The sequence below is a fragment of the Taudactylus pleione genome, unplaced genomic scaffold (genome assembly GCF_031769625.1).
Source record: "Taudactylus pleione unplaced genomic scaffold, aTauple2 ptg000189l, whole genome shotgun sequence".
NCBI lineage: Eukaryota > Metazoa > Chordata > Amphibia > Anura > Myobatrachidae > Taudactylus > Taudactylus pleione.
Window position 1 is genome coordinate 72,936 of NW_028284591.1, and position 18,819 is coordinate 91,754.

General features: G+C 48.0%; 1 protein-coding gene and 1 pseudogene across 3 annotated transcripts in view; both read right to left on the reverse strand.

Annotated features, from left to right (window-relative positions):
- The window catches only part of CCDC68 (coiled-coil domain containing 68), a 53,830-nt gene extending 36,393 nt beyond the window's left edge, over positions 1–17,437 (reverse strand). Inside the window, exon 1 of one of the 3 annotated variants that reach the window (XM_088476522.1) lies at positions 17,182–17,437. Coding sequence is in view for 1 of the 3 variants with exons in the window: in XM_088476521.1 (XP_088332647.1) it covers positions 16,812–16,833 (22 nt within the window). In the remaining 2 variants the exon portion in view is untranslated. Of the gene's footprint in view, positions 1–16,769; positions 16,852–17,181 lie in introns of those variants that run through there. The other 2 variants (XM_088476521.1, XM_088476523.1) reach the window with 2 other exon arrangements.
- On the reverse strand, positions 6,540–9,893 carry LOC148519487 (uncharacterized; annotated as a pseudogene).
- Positions 17,438–18,819: the final 1,382 nt, after the last annotated feature.

An 18,819-nucleotide genomic window follows, 5' to 3' on the forward strand; every position in this document is an offset into this window, starting at 1 on the left:
GCAGTGATAGGAGACAGAGTGAAAAGTGATAAGAAAGTGATAAGGTGCCAGCCAATCAGCACCCAACTGTCATCTCACAGGCTGTGTTTGAAAAATGACAGTTGGGAGCTGATTGGCTGGCACCTTATCACTTTTCACTCGGTCTCCTAACACTGCTTAGTAAATAGACCCCCGAGTTTCCATAGGGCTAATACAAGGATCCCTGCATTTCAAGTGGGAAGCAAACCAATTGATCCAATCCATGGTTTCAATAATAGTCAGGAGGAAACCATATGCACATTCCTGCCCTTATCCATTGGGCTGCATCTATGTGACTGCTGCCATCTATCCTCTGGTGAAAGCAGTTGCCATTTGTGCCAGCCCTATGCTTTGTGCACGAGATCCGACTGAAAATATGCCCACCTCTGACCCACAATGCCATCCACATGCCGATGGAAGGCTCATCCTACGTTCAACGGCCCCGTTGTCATCCAGTAACATCCACCCAGTTGCAAGAGATCTGTACGCAGACACAGGGGTGAAACTAGGATGTCTGGTACCCGGGGCAGACTAAAGCTCAGCAAACCCCAACATACCCCCACCCAACCTGTATGTCAAAAACTATATTAAGCTTCTTTCCTCTTCCATGAGTCACCACCACCCCTCCCGATGAATAGCTCCACAATGTTCTCAGTCCACCATGCTCTCTGCCGTAGTGACATTTGGTGGACTTGTCAGATTGCACTCTCAACTACAGGCTCTAGAGTAGGGCCAGGCTGCACTATAATGGGGAGGTAGATGGGGTGTGAGAAGATGGGGTGCGGTACAGATGCAGACTGTCAGAAGTGGACTTGTTATGAATGCCAACAGGTCATGTTGACATTGATATGCAGATTTGCATTGGCGAATTATCGGTCCCTAACTCTAAAAAAAAAAGAAAAAGAAAAAAACAGCTGCTGACTTTCTATTACAGACTTTCCCCAAAGAGGAACATTACATCATGTCGACATTTTGTCATTGTCAACATTGTGAATGTCGTCATTCAGACCAAGGGGTAAATTTACGAAAGTGAGAGTTTTTAGAAGAAGGGAGTTTAATAAGTGATGTTGCCCATAGCAACCAGATTCTAGCTATTATCTTCCAGAAAGTGCTATTTAAATGTTAAGTAGAATCTGATTGGTTGCTATGGGCAACATCACTTTTTAAACACCCTTCTAAAAACTATCACTTTAGTAAATTTACCCGTAAGTGTTGACATTAGGAATGTATACCGAGAAGATGGTTACAGGGGTTTTTAAACTAATAACTGGTGGGGAGGGAAAAGATAGAAGTGTTCAATATATTGTAGACCGTAATCAGAGCTCAGTCAAGGAGAAAGGGGGGGGGGGGGGGAGGAAGTAGTGAGAAGAGAAGATAAGAGGCGATGTGTAATCATAAAAAATGACGACCGTTAAAAATACCAAATGTATGGTAACAAATGCTGGGAGACTCCCAACCCAAATACGTGACCAGGAATGATTGATGTTAGAAGAGAAGTATGACATAATGGGTGTAACTGAGGCTTGTCTGGAGGAAAGTCATGTCTGGGCAGTGAAATGAGGAGGGTACATCAAGTTTAGGATGGATTGAAAACATAGGAAAGGGAGGGGGTGTATTTCATTGAGGATATATAAAATATTTTGACAACGTATATTTAATATAAAAAAGACCCCAATAAAACCCTGGACTAGGAAATTTGGTAAAACTAAAATAGAAAGCAGAACGCTATCTAGTATAAAAGACAATAGGGAGAAGCTGGGCCTAGTACTGATTATTAGAACAGATATCTTATATACAGGTGAGGAGGCATTTAGGTATAGTGATCACAATAGCTAGAAGACAAGAAACTGCCTGCGTCCTGCCCACTTACCTAGTAAACTAGTCAGAGCAAGGACCGCATCATCGTGGCACCACCCACCTTCCTGCGCAATGCTGCAACAGTAAACAGAGGGTGGTGGAACTATGATGATGCAAATTGCATTGCCACGTTCTCCAGCCTTGCCACCTGTAGGAAAGTGTAGTATAGAGAAGCACTGAATCTTGTAGACTGGGACTGTTTGTTCCTAAACAAAAGCATGGAATGGGACAAAAACTGGGATTTTTTTTGCAAAAATAATTTTAGTGAATAATAATAAAAAATAAATAAAAAAACCCCCCTCACTTTCATTGTATAATGGGCAGAGCAAGGAGCGTGATGACGCACTTGACGGCGAAATGCCCTCATTGCACAATGCTGCAACATTAGGCAGCCGGTGGCGGAGACACGATGGGGAAAAATCATCTCTTCCAAACTGGCCACTAGTAGGATACTATGGGGTCTAGTTACTAAGCAGTGTTAGGAGACAGAGTGAAAAGTGATAAGGTGCCAGCCAATCAGCTCTAACTGTCATCTCACAGGCTGTGTTTGAAAGATGACAGTTGGGAGCTGATTGGCTGGCACCTTATCACTTTTCACTCTGTCTCCTAACACTGCTTAGTAACTAGACCCCTATACTTCACAAACATGGAATTAGTAAACTGCCAGCCCTAAACAAATGCATGGAATGGGACAAACAAAAATGGGAATTTTTACAAAAATATCTGAACTGAAATACTGTATGGTACATGCCATAGGGCAGCACATTTCTAGAAATAAAAAGGTAACCAACTGGTTTACATAAAGTGTTGAGGGATAAAAGACATTATTTCATTTAAAATTAGAAGGGAACTGAAAATGCATTATGGAACTAGAAGTATCAAAGCAAATATATTCAAAATAAATAATGTTACTAGAAACTGCAGCAAGAAAAGAGAACTTACTAGAGATGTACGCGGACCCCTGTGTTTTGGTAAAACCACCCTCAAGTGTTTTGGATTTCCTTAAAAATGATAAAAATAGCTAAAATCTTGTAATTGGGCTTGTTTACAACTCTACATGCAATCCAAAATCTGAGATTTGTTTTTTAAATCAGAGTTCGGAAGTTACATCAGATCAGAGCCGGGGCTCGGCTCTCCACGGGACCCCAAAAGTGATTTCCAGTATATAACCAGCAAAAAAAATAAATTGTAAAAAAAGGATTGGCTACTAAATTGTAAAGCTACGTGTTTTCTGATAGATTGTTGCTTCAGTCGCGCTGAACAGGGTCGCGGGTGACTAGGCTGCACGGAGTGTCTCTCTCACTTAAAATGTGCATCTTATTTGCGTAAATTCAACTGGAAGCGCCAAAACGACATTGCCAGCTTACACTGATCAATCTGATGTGCGACATTTGTACATGTGTGTACAAAGTGCTACGATGCAATGGCCACAGATTTTTATCACGCCAAAGTTCCGTTGCGCTTCAGCTGCGACTTTGTACGTGTTTAAAACTAATTCTTGTGTCGCTAAAGTTGCAGCCCAGCACCCAGGGCCGGCTCCAGGGGTCTGAGCACCCTGTGCCGGTCCGGTTTGCTGCGTGTGACCAAAATTGGATATGTGTGACATTATTTGGAGGCATGCCCTTCAAGTAATGTCAAGCTGGGGGTAAAGCCCAGCTCTCCGTCACTGGCTGGGCTCCCCTCAGCCCTCTCCCGTCTGAATGGATGCCATGCGCATACTCCGGGGGTCTGGCAACTCCGGAGGTCCCTAACCTCCCGATTTCACCACCCGCGGGCCACTACTGTGTTGGGGAGGGGTGCGTCCTCTATGAGTGGCGCCCCTGTTCGACCACACTGGCCGACTAAATCGCTCAGTGTGTATACTCAATATGCGGGTGCCCGGGGTCGCTAGAGGGGTTTGACGTGCCGCAGATCAAACCTGGTGATTTCGCATGCGACCTAATATATGTTAATGCAGGACGGAACGTGTGATCGTTCAGTCATTCATTAATCGCTGTAGTGTGTACGCGCTATTATGCGATGTCCAGCATGTCCCGGGCCGTTGGAATAATTGCCGGTCGTTTCAGTGTGTACCCAACTTAAGTAACAAGAAATTATAGAACGGATTCTGAAGGATGTTATAAGTATATTGTAGAAATTATTTTGAATTGTAGTGCCAGCATGGTTTCATGAAGGAACAGGAATGCCTAATATATATTTGCTTTTACAAGGCTAGACATCAATAACCTGGATATTAGAAGTACATCTGAGGTTATGTATTTGGGTTTTGTGTACTAGTCCACATAACGGTCTGGTACATTGTGGGGATAATTTTATACATTGGTAGAGAACTCACCAACTTAGACAGGGTAGACTGCACAGATTTTGCACACAATGGTTTTATTAAATTGGAACTACCCTGCAAGTGAGCACATGCGTACCGCCTTGTGCCCCTTCCCCCTGCTACGTAGTGTTAGAATTTGCAGCATAGTTCCCCTTCCCTACTGCACAAAGAGAATCACGGCACCATGCCATGGTGGGTCAGCAATGATGAAGGTCACCGTGGCACCACGGCCCTGCACTTGCCCACGGGAGCTCCCCTCCTGGATCTCCCGGGAGGAGGTCAAAAGTGTCAGCAAATTGGGGTTGTCCATTGCCTTAGTGATGTCAATGGTTTATGGCCGATGACATTCCAAGGTGCCAGGACTCTGGGTATAGCTCCGCCCCATGGCATCCGCGAAGCCCCGCCCCCACGTTCTTATTGGCCCACGGGCCAGTCATTAAAACAGGGTTGACCATCGGTTTATGTTACCATCGATGGTCATTCATTGACTAGTGTGTAAAATAGCATGTAGCCATCGATTATCGAAGTTACCTGTTGAAACTTGGCGTAGCTCGCAAAATGGCCGCCTCCTCCTGTGACGGACACATTTTAAAAACAGTTACCCCATCCACATCACCTTACAACAGGTTTGAAACCTGCTGTATCTATAGCAAAACTTGTCACGATACCGCCTTCCCAGGAAACCCATTTGGTTAACAATGACGGCTCATTATAAACAATCGTGTATTGGTCAGTGACTCACATAATAATACTCAATTACTCCCTAATTTGTCACAGTTATTTGCAGTCTATTGTTCAAACAAACTGCAAGAAACAACAAGCTCGTCACGAGGCATATAAATGTGTAAGTCACACAGGAGCGTTACTGTCAAATATTTAATTGTACAGTAGTTCATTTGTAATGTAAATGATCAGACATTAACGATTATAATTATATAATCATACTAAATGTCCGTTCACTTTTGTTGTATCCAAGAACAATAAGGCGTCCATAACTTTATTGCAATTAAACACAATATATAACAGCTTACACTAACTTATACTAAAATAAAGACAGGACACAGACTGCTTTGGTTAAATGGTCATAACTTTCTTTATTAAAGGTATGACCCTGAATTATACTTAAATTATTGAGTTTACTTTATTGGGAGGCAAAGAAGGATGCTACAACCAGCTCCAGCCATATGATCTTAGCCAATATTAGGGGACGACTGATACGCCCCCCCTGTGGCCATTGTGACCAATGTTAGGGAGCGACTGAAACGCCCCCCCTGTGGTCATTGTAAGCTAAGCTGCGAAGACTCACAACCCCTATGATATTGCATAGTACGAGCGTGTCCGCAGAGACTGACTCCCAAAGTCCTCCCGCAGAGGTAGGCCATACTACGACCATTTAAAGGATATGTGCTCCACAACGAATACTCTTACACTTTACGTGGCCGCTGGATTGTAGCACTTTCCCGCCAACGCCAGGTTCCAAAGAACCGCAGCCTGCCACCCAAACCAAAACACTAGACCGAATCCAAACAAGAAAAAACATCACCCAAAAACACACCTAACCCCAAATCTGATAAATGCACCCCATCAGGGCGAAAAAAACGGAGCCTGTTCTAAACGTAAACTTGGGTGCCGAACCACCAAACCACCTGACCCGGAGACAAAACGAGAAACAGCCTTGTTAATCTTCCTGCGAGCCTTATCCAAAGCCAACAGGTCCGAGGGATAATTTCCGACCATACCAAGCGCACCTCCGGCCACCGGGACCGAAGGGCGCACAAATCAGCCTGCATCCGCAAGATCAGATCTATACCCTTAGACTGCCCCACATCATTGCCTCCGAGGTGAATCACCAGCCATGCCGGGCGTCCACAGCGCATCTCCTGCTGAAACAAGAATTCTAAAAGAGCTGGCCACCGCATGCCCCTGACTCCAAACCAACGAACCTGACGCGCCCCTAACAACAGGGATGCCCTTTTTGCCATTGCATGCCTTTCAGCCCAATAAATAAACAAATGGCCCACAAGCCAGACTTGCTCAGAAGACACGGACATAGCTGTAAAAGAGCAAAAAGAACTAAAACGTCAGTAAAGAAACATTATATGAAGGGATAGAGGTAACTTAGGAGGAGAACGTTAGTAACAATGCCCAGGCGAAGGAGAAAATCCAAAAAACCTCCTTTTTGTCCTAGTGATCCATGAGCCGTGTATAATAAGCCAATTGAATTACGGCCCTTTTTTCTTTGGTGGAAAAATTAAAAAATCCCTTCACACCCTCAAATTTTGAATGCTAGCCATTCAAAAACTGGCGGGTAAACTACGTTTCTGGGTGAGAAACACACAACTTAAAGCTTATCACATCTAACATATGATTTATAGGCGGATGACCTCCATCTCCCAATCGCTTGAATGGCAGATGGAGACAATCAGCTAGCTGCTGCACACGTAGCCGCGCCAATACGGAAAGAATGCGTCCCGTAATGCGCAACATCTAAACCCAGCTGACCCAAACAGCGCTTAAACACAGCAGCAAACTGAAACTTAGTCAAAGGAGAGGAGTCAGCATGTAATAACCATTGCGCGCCAACCGACGGACGCAGACCCGCATATATCCCAGCCAAGCGCAAAGGGCAAATCTCAGAATTAGCATGCGGCTTAATGGTAACCCAACGCCCACGCCCTAACTGATCAGTTTTGGAACGTGGAATTTTGCACAGGATAGCCCCCTCCTGGATTACCACATGCTTAAATAATAGCCCTGAATCAGCAGACCTCTTACTAGATGCCACAAGCTCACTAATCCGAAACGCGCCAAAAAAAGCAAGCGCAAACGCTAAACTTAACAAAAAAGACTCAAATTTGGAAGATGTAATCAACGAAACTACCCCTATCAACCGCTGCAGTAGGGCCAGGTCAATCGGCCGGCGAGAATCAGCCACCATGGGATTTTCTTTAGCCCAACCCTTAAGGGCCTTAGACAGCACAAAGGACTTTGTGGGATCATGACCGCCGTGAAGGCGAGAGAAAAAAAAGCAATACCTGCAAGGGCGGAAGCCATGGCCGCCTTAGATCGGCCCCTCTGATAATGGTCCCACACAAATTCAACTAAACGCTGATCTAAAGACTTACCCACCGCAGGATGCCTAACCCGATAAGCCTCCCAGTCGCGCCAAGCTGCCTCGTAAACTCGCAAAGTTGACGAAGCCAGGGACTTCCGGGCCAGACCAATTAGTCCAGCTCGACAATCTGCCAGACAGAAGACGGACACGTCATCCCAATCGGATTAGCCTCAGGGGCCAACACCCGAAACCTATCAAATTGAAAGCGGGATAGTGAATCCGCTATCCCGTTTTCAATGCCCGGTACATGCCTCGCCCTAAAGACAATATTCGCCTTCAAACATCTCAAAACTAAAAACCTCAACAGACGCAGCGCCATAGGAGAAGAAGAACGCTGATTATTAATAGCGTGCACCACGCCCAGGTTGTCACACCAAAAAATTATGTTCTGGTTAGACAAACTGTCAGCCCACAAATCCACAGCCACTATTATCGGAAAAAGTTCCAACAACAACAGGTTATACTGCAATCCGCGAGCTATCCATGATGCCGGCCATGGAGCAGCGCACCATTCCCCCTGAAAATATGCCCCAAAGCCAGTTGAACCTGCAGCATCGGTGAACAACTGCAATTCAGCATTGTCAACCGGCTGCAATGGCCAAATTAACTCGAGGTTGAAATCCAACAAAAATTAAGCCCACACCCGGAGGTCATCTAGGATTTCCCTGGAAAGGCGAACACTAAAATGCGGGTTGGAGACCCCCGCAATGGCCCGCTCCAATTTACGGCAAAACACCCTCCCCATCGGGATGATCCGACACGCAAAGTGAAATGAACCGAGAACCGACTGAACATGGCGCAATTTAACCCGCCGAGAATCTAAGCAACATTGAATCTGACCTAGCAATCGCTGCACCTTATCGTCTGGCAAACGGCAGCACCCAGCAACAGTGTCCACTTCGATACCTAGGTAAGACAAGAAAGAAGTCGGACCCTCCGTCTTGTCTGTGGCCACCGGAACGCCGAGCACCCGAAAAAGGGCCGCGCAGAAAACAACACGTCCCCACAAACTGTGCTATCATGTGGGCCGACGAACAAAAAGTCGTCCAAATAATGTGCGATACCAGCATGGCCAGTGCCAGCCTGGATACACCAATGCAAAAAGGTGCTGAACTTTTCAAAATAAGCACACAAGATAGCACAGCTCATGGGGAGGCACCTGTCGACAAAAAATTGACAATCCAACATAAAACCCATAAAACGTAGGGACTTGGGGTGCAACGGAAGCAGGCGGAAAGCAGATTCCACATCCAATTTTGCCATCACCGCCCCAGGACCATAACCCCTAATCATAGCGAGCGCCTCATCAAATAGCTGGTACTGGACCTGGCAAAGCGAGTGGGGGATTGCATCGTTCACAGAGCCCCCATGAGGGTCTGACAAATGCTGTATCAGACGGAATTTACCCTGGACCTTTTTGGGCACGACTCCCAGAGGAGAAATGCATAGGTCCTGCACAGGAGGGGAGGGAAAAGGCACGGACATACGGCCCAACGCCACTTCAGCAAAAACTTTCTGTCGTACCACATGGGGAAGCTCTCTGGCCGACCGCAAATTCCGGGAGGAGACTACATGCAAAGCGCCAGCTACGGGTAATCGGAAACCCAAACGAAAACCATCCAGCAAAAATTGGGAATCGTCCCGCAAAGGATACCATCCCAACCATTTCGCTAACTCGTCTAGTACCACCGGAGAATAGGCCTTACTCGTCAACTCCGGTAGCGTCAGACCTGCCCCCCGAACCGCCCTTTGCTCCCGACTTACAGTCTTTAGCGGGGTAACTACCGTTACAGATGCGGCAGGAGTAACGAAAACGACATCCTGACCCCCGGGTACACAGAGAGTCATTATAGGCGAAACACTTCCCTTTACCGAGCATGTTCGCTCCAACACGCGAAGGGAGAGAAGCCTTCCTACCCTGTGCCCCTTCCGCAGGCGCCTTAGTTTCCTGTGTAACAGCTAACCAGACCTCCACATCCTTACGGCCCAGAGGCATAATCAGCTGACCGTCCTGCTTCCTACGAAACTGTTCGTCATAATCTCTCCAAACAAAGCCCTTGGATTTGATAAAAATATCATGCACCAAATGAATATACTTTATTACATTACGGTGCTCCGTTGGGCGCGTTTCAAGGTAGCAGGCTGAAAAAACCAGTATGCCACTAAGCCAATGATGAAAACCACGGCAAGAATCCTCCCCGCCACCCCCAGGTTTTTTGGCTTTATCTAAAGCTTTCTTCATGTCGTCGGTTAGAGAAAACACATCCACAAACTTACCCTTGCGAATCTTGTCCCTGGAGCTGACTGACGCTTAGCCGCTTTCCTAACTAAACGCTGCGCAACCAGTTTAGCTAATTTACGCAGGCGCGGCGGAGAGCTAGACGAGGAGCTACTATCGCTAGACCCTGAAGATTCCGAATCGAACTGCAAAGGAGGGACAGCAGACTCACCACCAGCCAGACCCGACATCCCGTCACCGACAGCCTCCGGCACCGCAACATCAGGGGCAATGATCACGGCACCTGTAGCAGGACCGGCCACAGCGCTCCCACTCGCGATCCCAGCATCACCAGAAGCCATCACTGGAGCACTAGGCAAAACACTGCGGCGAGACATAGAGGATGGTAAATCACTGGACACCACAGCGGGGGTACTCGGAACTGTCGCTGGGTGAAAAACCGGGACAGGAAGAGAGGAGGAGGTAAAGGGGGAGGGGCGGCGCAAACCGCACTGAGAGAAGGCACTGGTGGGCGTGGGGCAGGACCCTGTGGGGGAACAAACTGTTGCGGCCAAGATGGGGGCGGAAGGAGAATTCACGGGCACAGGGTAATTTGGGACATGGTAAGGCTGAGCAAAAGAGGGGTGCCAATAAGGAAAAGGGGCCCCCGCAGGAGGATAAAGAGGGTAATTGGAAAATTGGCCAGGAAAAGTAGGAAAAACCGAAGGTTGGGGAGCAGAAGGAAAAACTGGGGAGGACCATGAAGTGAGGGAAGGAGCAGAGGAAAAAACAGGGAAAGAAGGATGGACTGCTGAAAGAGGAAAGGGGGGGGAGGGAGGAAACAGGCTGGGAGAGGAGGCTGGGAGGAACGGGAGGGGGGGTTATAGAGAGGGGGGGGCGAAACCCGCCCCGGCAGGAATTGTAGGGTGGTGAGAAACAGGGCCCCCAGGGTAAGTGGCCCCCATGAAAACAGGGGCTGAAAGCTGGTGATGTGGGGTGGGGCCCGGGGACAAAATGGCGGCCGCGGGGGGAAGCGCCGCTGGCCGCATGGAGGACTGGGCCCCCTGCAGCATGAAGCAGCATAGCGGGTGTGAAGGGGCGTGGAGCGCTGGCCGCAAGGAGGGCCGGGCCCCCGCGGCTGTATACAGCGCCGCGGGGGGGCACCCGGCAGCGGGGGACAGTATTACAGGAGCGGAGGGAGGAAAGGCCTGGCCGGAGCCGCACGCGGGCGGCGGAAGTGGCCGCGCGCCCGCGAGGAGGTAGTGAGAGGCTGACTGGGTGAGCGGTGACCCCGCAGGAGACGGGGACCGCTCGCCCGGGGGGAAAAAGGGCCCGGCAGGAGGGGGAACATAGTCGGCAGCGGGGGGCGTGGCCAGTCCCCATGAAGCATTGGAGACTTCGGCCGGGGACAAAATAGACGGCAAACTAAGGCGCCGCCGGGCAGGGGGAGGTGGGGGGGGGAACAGGAGAATCCATGAATCGGCAGGGGGGGGTACTGATCGTTTTGGGCGGGGCATGAAAAAAAGGGGGGGTTTGGGAGGGTGAAAGAGGAAAAGGTTGATGAAACAGGGGAGTGAAAATAAGAAATTGAAAAACCAGGGGGGGAAGCAACAGACAAGAGGTGCACAAAAACAGGAGAATACAAGAGGCAGGGAGAAGAAAACAGACAGGGAGATACAAGCTAAATGTCACCAGATACAGGTCTGAGGATGTCCAGGACAAACACCGTCCAGAAAAGGAAGTTGCTGGGCGTACACCAGTCCTATAAAGTCCACCAAGCCACTCCCACGAGCTCCCACATGGTCAGCGACCAACCAACCATGATAACCCCCCCCAAACTACTCTACCTAGCAACTACTGACAAATTCCAACCAATTACAAAAAACTAAGGACTCTTATATAGATTTAAACTTAGTCAGTTCTCATCTCTTCTAAACACATTTATTATGACAAATTATCAGACCCAGGAGTTCATTACATAATCTGGGAAAGAACATTTACACACTGTCACTGTTTTTGCATTGACTTAATCAACAGGCCCTTAAATGTTTAACTTAAGCCCATAAATCCTCTAATCAGCAATCCCCCCTCCCCTGCCAAACCGATCATCTTACTAGGGGTGTGCACCGGCCACTTTTCGTGTTTTGGTTTTGGATCTGGATTGGTTTTGCCAAAACCACCCTTCCGTGTTTTGGGTTCTGGGTTTTGGATCTGTATTTTTTTGAAAAAAAGCATAAAAACAGCTAAAATCACAGAATTTGTGGGTTTTTCAGCTCCTATGCAATTATAAACCTCAATAACCTTCATTTCCACTCATTTCCAGTCTATTCTGAACACCTCACAATAGTGTTTTTATGTCCAAAAGGTTGCACCGAGGTAGCTGGATGACTATGCTAAGCGACACGAGTGGGCGGCACAAACACGTGACCCATCTAGGAGTGACACTGCAGTGGCAGACAGGATGGCAGTTTGAAAAACTAGGCCGCAAACAGTACATAATGCAAAGAAAAAAAAGGAGGTACAAGATGGAATTGTCCTTGGGCCCTCCCACCGACCCTTATGTTGTATAAACAGGACATGCACACTTTAACAAAGCAATCATTTCAGCGCCAGGGTCTGCCACACGACTGTGGCTGAAATTATTGGTTCGTTTGGGCCCCCACAAAACAAGCTGGCAATTAATCTGTTCCTGCAGAAACTGGCTCTAAGGAGGCAAGATGTCATCCTCATCCACCGATTCCTCACCCTCTTCAGTGTGTACATCCTCATCCTCACAGAGTATTAATTTGTCCCTGCTGGAATCCACCACCACAGGTCCCTCTGTACGTTATGGAGGGTAGTCTCCCTGGATGAGTTGATAATTCATTTTTATGAACATCATCTTCTCCACATTTTGTGGAAGCAACCTCCTACGCCTTTCGCTGACAAGGTTCCCGGCTGCACTAAACACTCTTTCGGAGTACACACTGGAGGGGGGGCAACTCAGGTAAAATAGAGGCAGTTTGTACATGGGCCTCCAAATTGCCTCTTTTTCCTGCCAGTACAGATACAGACTGTCTGACATGCCTACTTGGATGCTGTCACCGATGTAATCCTTTAACAGACAGACGCACGCTTGTCGCTGCTGCTTTGAGGATGCAGGTTCGGCTACAGCCCACACAATTCACAAAGACAGAATAAAAAAGAAGAATTTTTTTATTGTTTGTGGAGCGCATTTTGGGGTTCACAACACCCTTTAACAGACAGACGCACGCTTGTCGCTGCTGCTTTGAGGACAGTATCATATGCAGTGACAGTAGACTTGTCAGAAATTGTTGTCCTTCAGGGCGGATCAGATGTCCAAACCGGCCCTTGACTTATGACACAGGCGCACGCTTGGCGCTACTACTGTGTTGATGCACGTGTGGCTACATCGCACACAAGTCACAAACACAGAGAAAAAATAGTTTATTTTTTGGAGCACTTTGGGGGTTACACCACCCTTTAACAGACTTATGGGACACAGGCGCATGCTTGACGCATGTGCAGCTAGAGTGCACACAATTCACAAAGACAGAAAAAAAAGAAGAATTTTTTTATTTTTTGTGGAGCGCACTTTGGCCCTGATTCAGAGCCGGACTCTGACCAGAGCGCTCGCTCTGAATCAGGGCCCACCTCCATAATTTAGCTAGATCCTCTTCAGCTACAGGACCGTGACATCATCAGTTATGTTACTATCCACGTGGACATGGAGGAGGGATAATAACCTGTGGGGACTTATGCGAACAACCGTGCCTAAAGCGTGGCAAGCGAAACAAGCCCATTAGGGGACAGATTTCTACTATTGGTGGCCAGATGCTACAGTTGAGACAAAATAACAGCCCTGCCAGCGCATGGAATCACACTTCCGCCCTCACTCAACGTCACATTCGGGTCCTTTAGCTGAAGGGGAACTAATATCAACCATCATGGAACACCTTCAAAATAAATCATGTGACACACAGGGACAGTCTCAATTTTTTGAGTACACAAGATAAAATTGAACGCCCAGCGGTTCCTTGTTCAGCTGTGTTATTTTTAGGAAGAATTATGGCAATGAACAGCAACAAAATGGCCCCGTTTCTAAGTCACACACTACAGTATGCCCATGTGGGACGTAATTGAGTGATTTTTTTTCTTTTAATCTTTTTTGCTGCGCACGCGTCAAAGTCGAACCACACATGCGGCCCCCAGTTGCGTTCATACAGAGTCGCAGAGGCAATTTCAGATGCAGGCAGAAATGTATTGAAAATGTATTGGGCTTTCCTGGATGGTGACTGGGAAGGGACAGACATACTGAGCTGGTCCATGTTAAGGGTGTATTGTGGGAGTGTGGCGGATGCATCGCTGAAGTACACAGACACGTGATCGCATACATCGGCGGCCATACTCCGATGGAAAATATGCACCCAACATAGGGTTGGTGCAAGTTTCCATGGTGTGACCAATGGCGACATCTCTAGTGGAGGCTCCAGAGGTGGGGCAGCAGCACAGTCCAAAATTCAAATAGGGGAGTCACACCAACTGCCACCCTAAACATCGCTGACAGTTGGTGTGACACCTATTTGAATGCTGTACTGCGCTGCAGCCCAACCTCTGAAGCAGCCAATGGTGACATCTAAAGATGCACCAAGCATGTTTGCAAAATAATACGCATGGCTGTACACAAGGGCAAGGCTTGCAGCGGCATTAGCATAAAGTTGCAGTTTTGCAACGGGCAAAAGACACAGACGCCGTTGCATCAGAATCAGACCCGATGTGAGGTTCCTTAACTTGATTTTCCCCATTAAATATGTACATATCCTCTTTTGCTAATATGCAGAGTGTTATTGTAGCTGCTTACACTACATGTCCCTGTTGCTGCAAGTGCCCGAGAGACGCAATAGATTTCTCAGCCTGATCACGTTGGTGTAGCGTTATTTTTATGCGCCCGTTTGACATTTTAGATGCTGCTGACCCTTATATTGGAATCTAGCTCGGTCCTCTGGAAAATGTTAATGCAGGATACTGCGACATTCTGGCCCCAAACCTCGAGATCTTATGTTAACTGCGCAAGCATCAGAAAAGGGCTAATGTGGTCTGCGCACGCATCGCAAGTTGTGTCCTCAGTGGTAAGGTGCAGACTGAGCCCAACGTGAAGTCTGCATTTCTGGGTGGCAGATGGGCAGTGACTATGTGGGCACATGGACCAGCCGTCTTTGGTGGCAGCGTCTTGGACGGGAGGTAGTTGAAATCCTGCTGCCGGGATGATGGCACTCAGAATGCCGGCTCCGGAATCCCGACAGTTAGAAACCCGGCGCTGGAATCCTGACCACCGCCATCCTTAAGGCATACTTGCCGACATTAGGCTCCAGCCTTCCAGGAGGGAGCTGATTGTCGGCTAATAGCGGGGGCGGGGCCGGCCATTGGGGGCGTAGCCGGGGCTGCCATTTTGGGTCACCCTGGGGGCGGAGCCGCACGATCACGTCATCGTGACTCCGCCCCCTCTTCGCAATGCCGTGATTTTTGGTATTGTGAAGCAGGGGGCTGGGCCAGGATGACGAGATTCTGCACGAATCACGTCAACGGGCCCCCCGCTGCGGGGATTTCTGTTTTTTTCAGGGGGGAGGTGGGGAGGATGTGAGACTTCCAGGAGGCTTGCCTGCCTTTCCGGGGGGCCGGGAGCGGCACCCGAAAATTGGGAGGCTCCCGGCCAAATCGGGAGGGTAGGCAAGCCTGCCTTAAGGTAAGTAGTGGGGTTAGCGGGAAGGGTTAGGCACTAGGGAGGGAGGTTTAGGCGTAAGCACTGGGGGGGACGGAGGTAAGGTTTTCGGTGCGGGGAGGAAAGGTTCGGGTTAGGATACTTACTGACAGGTGTCGGTATCCTAACCCTATGAATGTGGAGAAAAGGAATCAGTTTCAATTTGGGTGCACTCAATCCCCTCAATTTGGGTGCATGCAGCATCCATTCACACTGCGGGGGTCCAGCACTGCCACGGCGGTGGAGGTCCCCAACCTCCCAATATGACCACCCGCGGGCCACTTCAGCCCAGAGGTGGAACTGCAGGACAGTATTGGGATGTTGAGGAGGGGTGCGCCCTCTATGGGTGGCGCCCCTGTTCAACCGCACTGGTCGAACAATCCTAGAGCCGGCCCTGAGTAGAATAACCTAGCACTGCTCTGGACATAAATGCACTGGATAGTATATTTTTATACAGTAATAATAATTAACCATATTGATGGCCTATAGCAGTGCATTCCTAACAGTGCATGTTTTCCAGATCTCCCAGTTGGTGAACAGGTGTATGTATTACTGGCTGACATATTAAAACATCCACAGGTGGTGCTATTTAATTTGTGATACTGAAGAGAACATGCAGCACTAGAAAGATTCGATTATATCACTATCTCCATTGTGGCCATGGTGGGGGCTGGGGAGGGGGATTTCCAAGCAACTGGAAGCCCCCCCCTGCATTTGCCTATGTGTCTGTTTCTGCACTTGGTTTAACTAGCCTGTGTTAGGATTTATTTTTAGTGTTTTTCTTTGTCAAACCTAAGACCCTACTAGGTCCACCGCCCCCTTCCCCTCCCTCAGAGATGCTGTAGTACATACACATATAATTCTGTCTAATGAAACATAATTTATCCTAGGTCTGTACTTTACAGAACTTTGCCCAGTTAGCATGACATTTGAAGAGGTAATAATCAGGGAGCGACCGAACAAGAATTTTACCTGAGCTGAGGCCCAAACACAGGTAATATGTGGTTTATACACAAAACAACCCCTGCAGCCAGGCACCGGTTTACACTACACTGTAATCTATTGTTCTATTGCACAATTACAGGAAGTTGCAGCACAGAAAGCACAGTGTAATATTCTATTATTCGTGCTCCGTGTTCTGTCTTGTCATCAATGAGAAATTAAATGGTAAGAATCTGTACAAATGAAAAATGACCTAAATATAAATAAGACTAATTAGATATTGCATTAAAACATAATAAAAAAAAAAAAAAAAAAACACACACACCAAGTCCTGTGGTAGGGTATGCTGATATTTGTAGTTCTGAAGCAGTTGGCTAGTCAAAGGTTGCTCAACCAGGTCTTAAAGTTAAAGTAAATAAATGTAATCACAGAATTTCTTCCAGCTATGCTATGCTAGGACTTGTAGTTCCACAACAACTGGAGTGTGACATGTTGCCTGTTTCAGCTGTTGAGATTACCAACAGGCCTAACCACTGACCTCATCATGACAGCTGCCAATCTTCCTCCTTTCCCCACGCACCTGGCTCTACCAGACTCTGCATCAGGGATGTTCCTATGCTAGTCCCCAGCTGGCTAATCCTCTCCATCCATCACCCAGAGCCCCATGCTCGGTGAGAAGGATTATTGACCTGTAGCAACGCCTTCCAGTGACTCACACTCACCTCAGTTTACAAACCAGTAAAATCCTCATTATTACTTTAAAAATTAACCCTTGAAATGCAGCTCACGCAAAGCCTTCATACCAGCCACCCCCACCAGTGCATCTCCTAGTGTGTATCCTCTCGCATTGCAATCTATGACAAATAAACAGGTATAAGAGTGCCAACCTATCCTTACAGCATCACGGCACAGGTAGCCCCATCACAGGTGGGCAGCAGAAGGTTGCCTACCTCTCAGCTGTCGGCCAGTGTGCGTTATTGCGCTGCGTCATCGTCAGCCACCATCCGTGCGTATCATCCCTGCATCCAGGTGAGGCTTCTATGAGCCTTGTTCCAGGTGGAGCAGCCCCTCCCAGACTGGAGCAAAGTTCAGCAGTAGTTCCTCCTGTCACTCTCTCCGGTTTCGGTCAGGTCTCACCCTCCTTTCTGTGTGCAGTTCTCCAGGTGTAAAGGACCTTCCCTGGTCGTCAGTGGCATTATTTCGCGTCTACATTATACACTGATTTCCATGAGGTCTGCCCCACAGGTGGGGTTATGCAGATTGGTGTCAGTAATAAGACACAGCTGTATAGCATTCAGTGAGGAAGGCCACTACACATATATGTATCAGTAAAGGGTTACACTTTTTATGTTTACATTTGCAGTAACAGCATGATGGGTTGTCTGATAAATCCTCCTGGTAAGTATGTACTATGCCTGTATAGCATATTAGGGTGTATGTCCATTCTAGCAGTTACTGTAAGCTATGGGCTATGTATATATTATGAATAGTGTTTTGTTTCCAATGCAAAATTCTGACAAGTTTCTATAAGCAGCAATGTTATAATTTTATGTTTGAGACTTAAGGTGCGTACACACAGTCAGATTTTTCCTTCAGATATGAACGACATTGAGCACCCCCTGCCGGGGACACACTAGACGATATCGCTCAGGGAGCATATCGTAAAGGTGCGTACACACTGAGCGATTAGGATTGATTGTTCAGTGTAGGCACTACAGTAATCGTACAGTCGTTCCTGATCCCCTGTAGCGCCTACACTGAACGATCAGTTGTTCAGTGCAGGCACCCTGCATCATTCCTGAACATGGCCAATCTGCATGTTCACCCTTTAGGAGGACAATGTCGGAAACGACCAGCGGGAACGCGCATCGCTGGTCGATTCCGATGTTATAGTGCACGATTACTGAGCGATTGCACGATTACGATGTCGTAATCGTGCAATCGCTCAGTAATATCGCCCAGTGTGTATGAACAATTAGGGTTTTTTTAATGAACGTTTAGCTAGAATTGAATCATGTGCTGCTCCAGAAGAAACATCCTGGTTCTGATAATAAGTTAAATGTGAAATGACAACCCACAAAAATACATCCATAATTTGAAGTTCTGTAGCTTAATTTTGAATTCAAAGGATCTTAGTTGGGTACGGGATGCATCCTGACCAGGTTAGAATGCCAATGCCCCCAGGTAAGTAAGCCTAACCTAATCCCCAGAGCCGGCCCTAGGCATAGGCATAATAAGCAAATGCCTAGGGGCGACTGGAAAGCCTAGGGGCATTCCAGGGCTCTGCCACGGTTCCCCACCACCACCGCAAGCCCCTCCCCCTATCCTGCTGCTGCCCACGATCGGAACTCAGCTCCGATCGGGCAGCACAGTGGCCAGTTGAGCCGCTCAGGTCAGAATGAGCTTCTGTCCAGAAGTTAATTCTGGCTACAGGAGCAAACAAGATGGCCGCGGGAGGGCATACTGTGCATGCCCAGCCGCGTCCATTCCTCCCATGGGCCTTTGACTGACATGGCTCCGCCTCCATAGGACCAGGCGCACGGCGGTAGTATGGACCGCAGATAAGTGCAGTCCGCACTACACTGCCA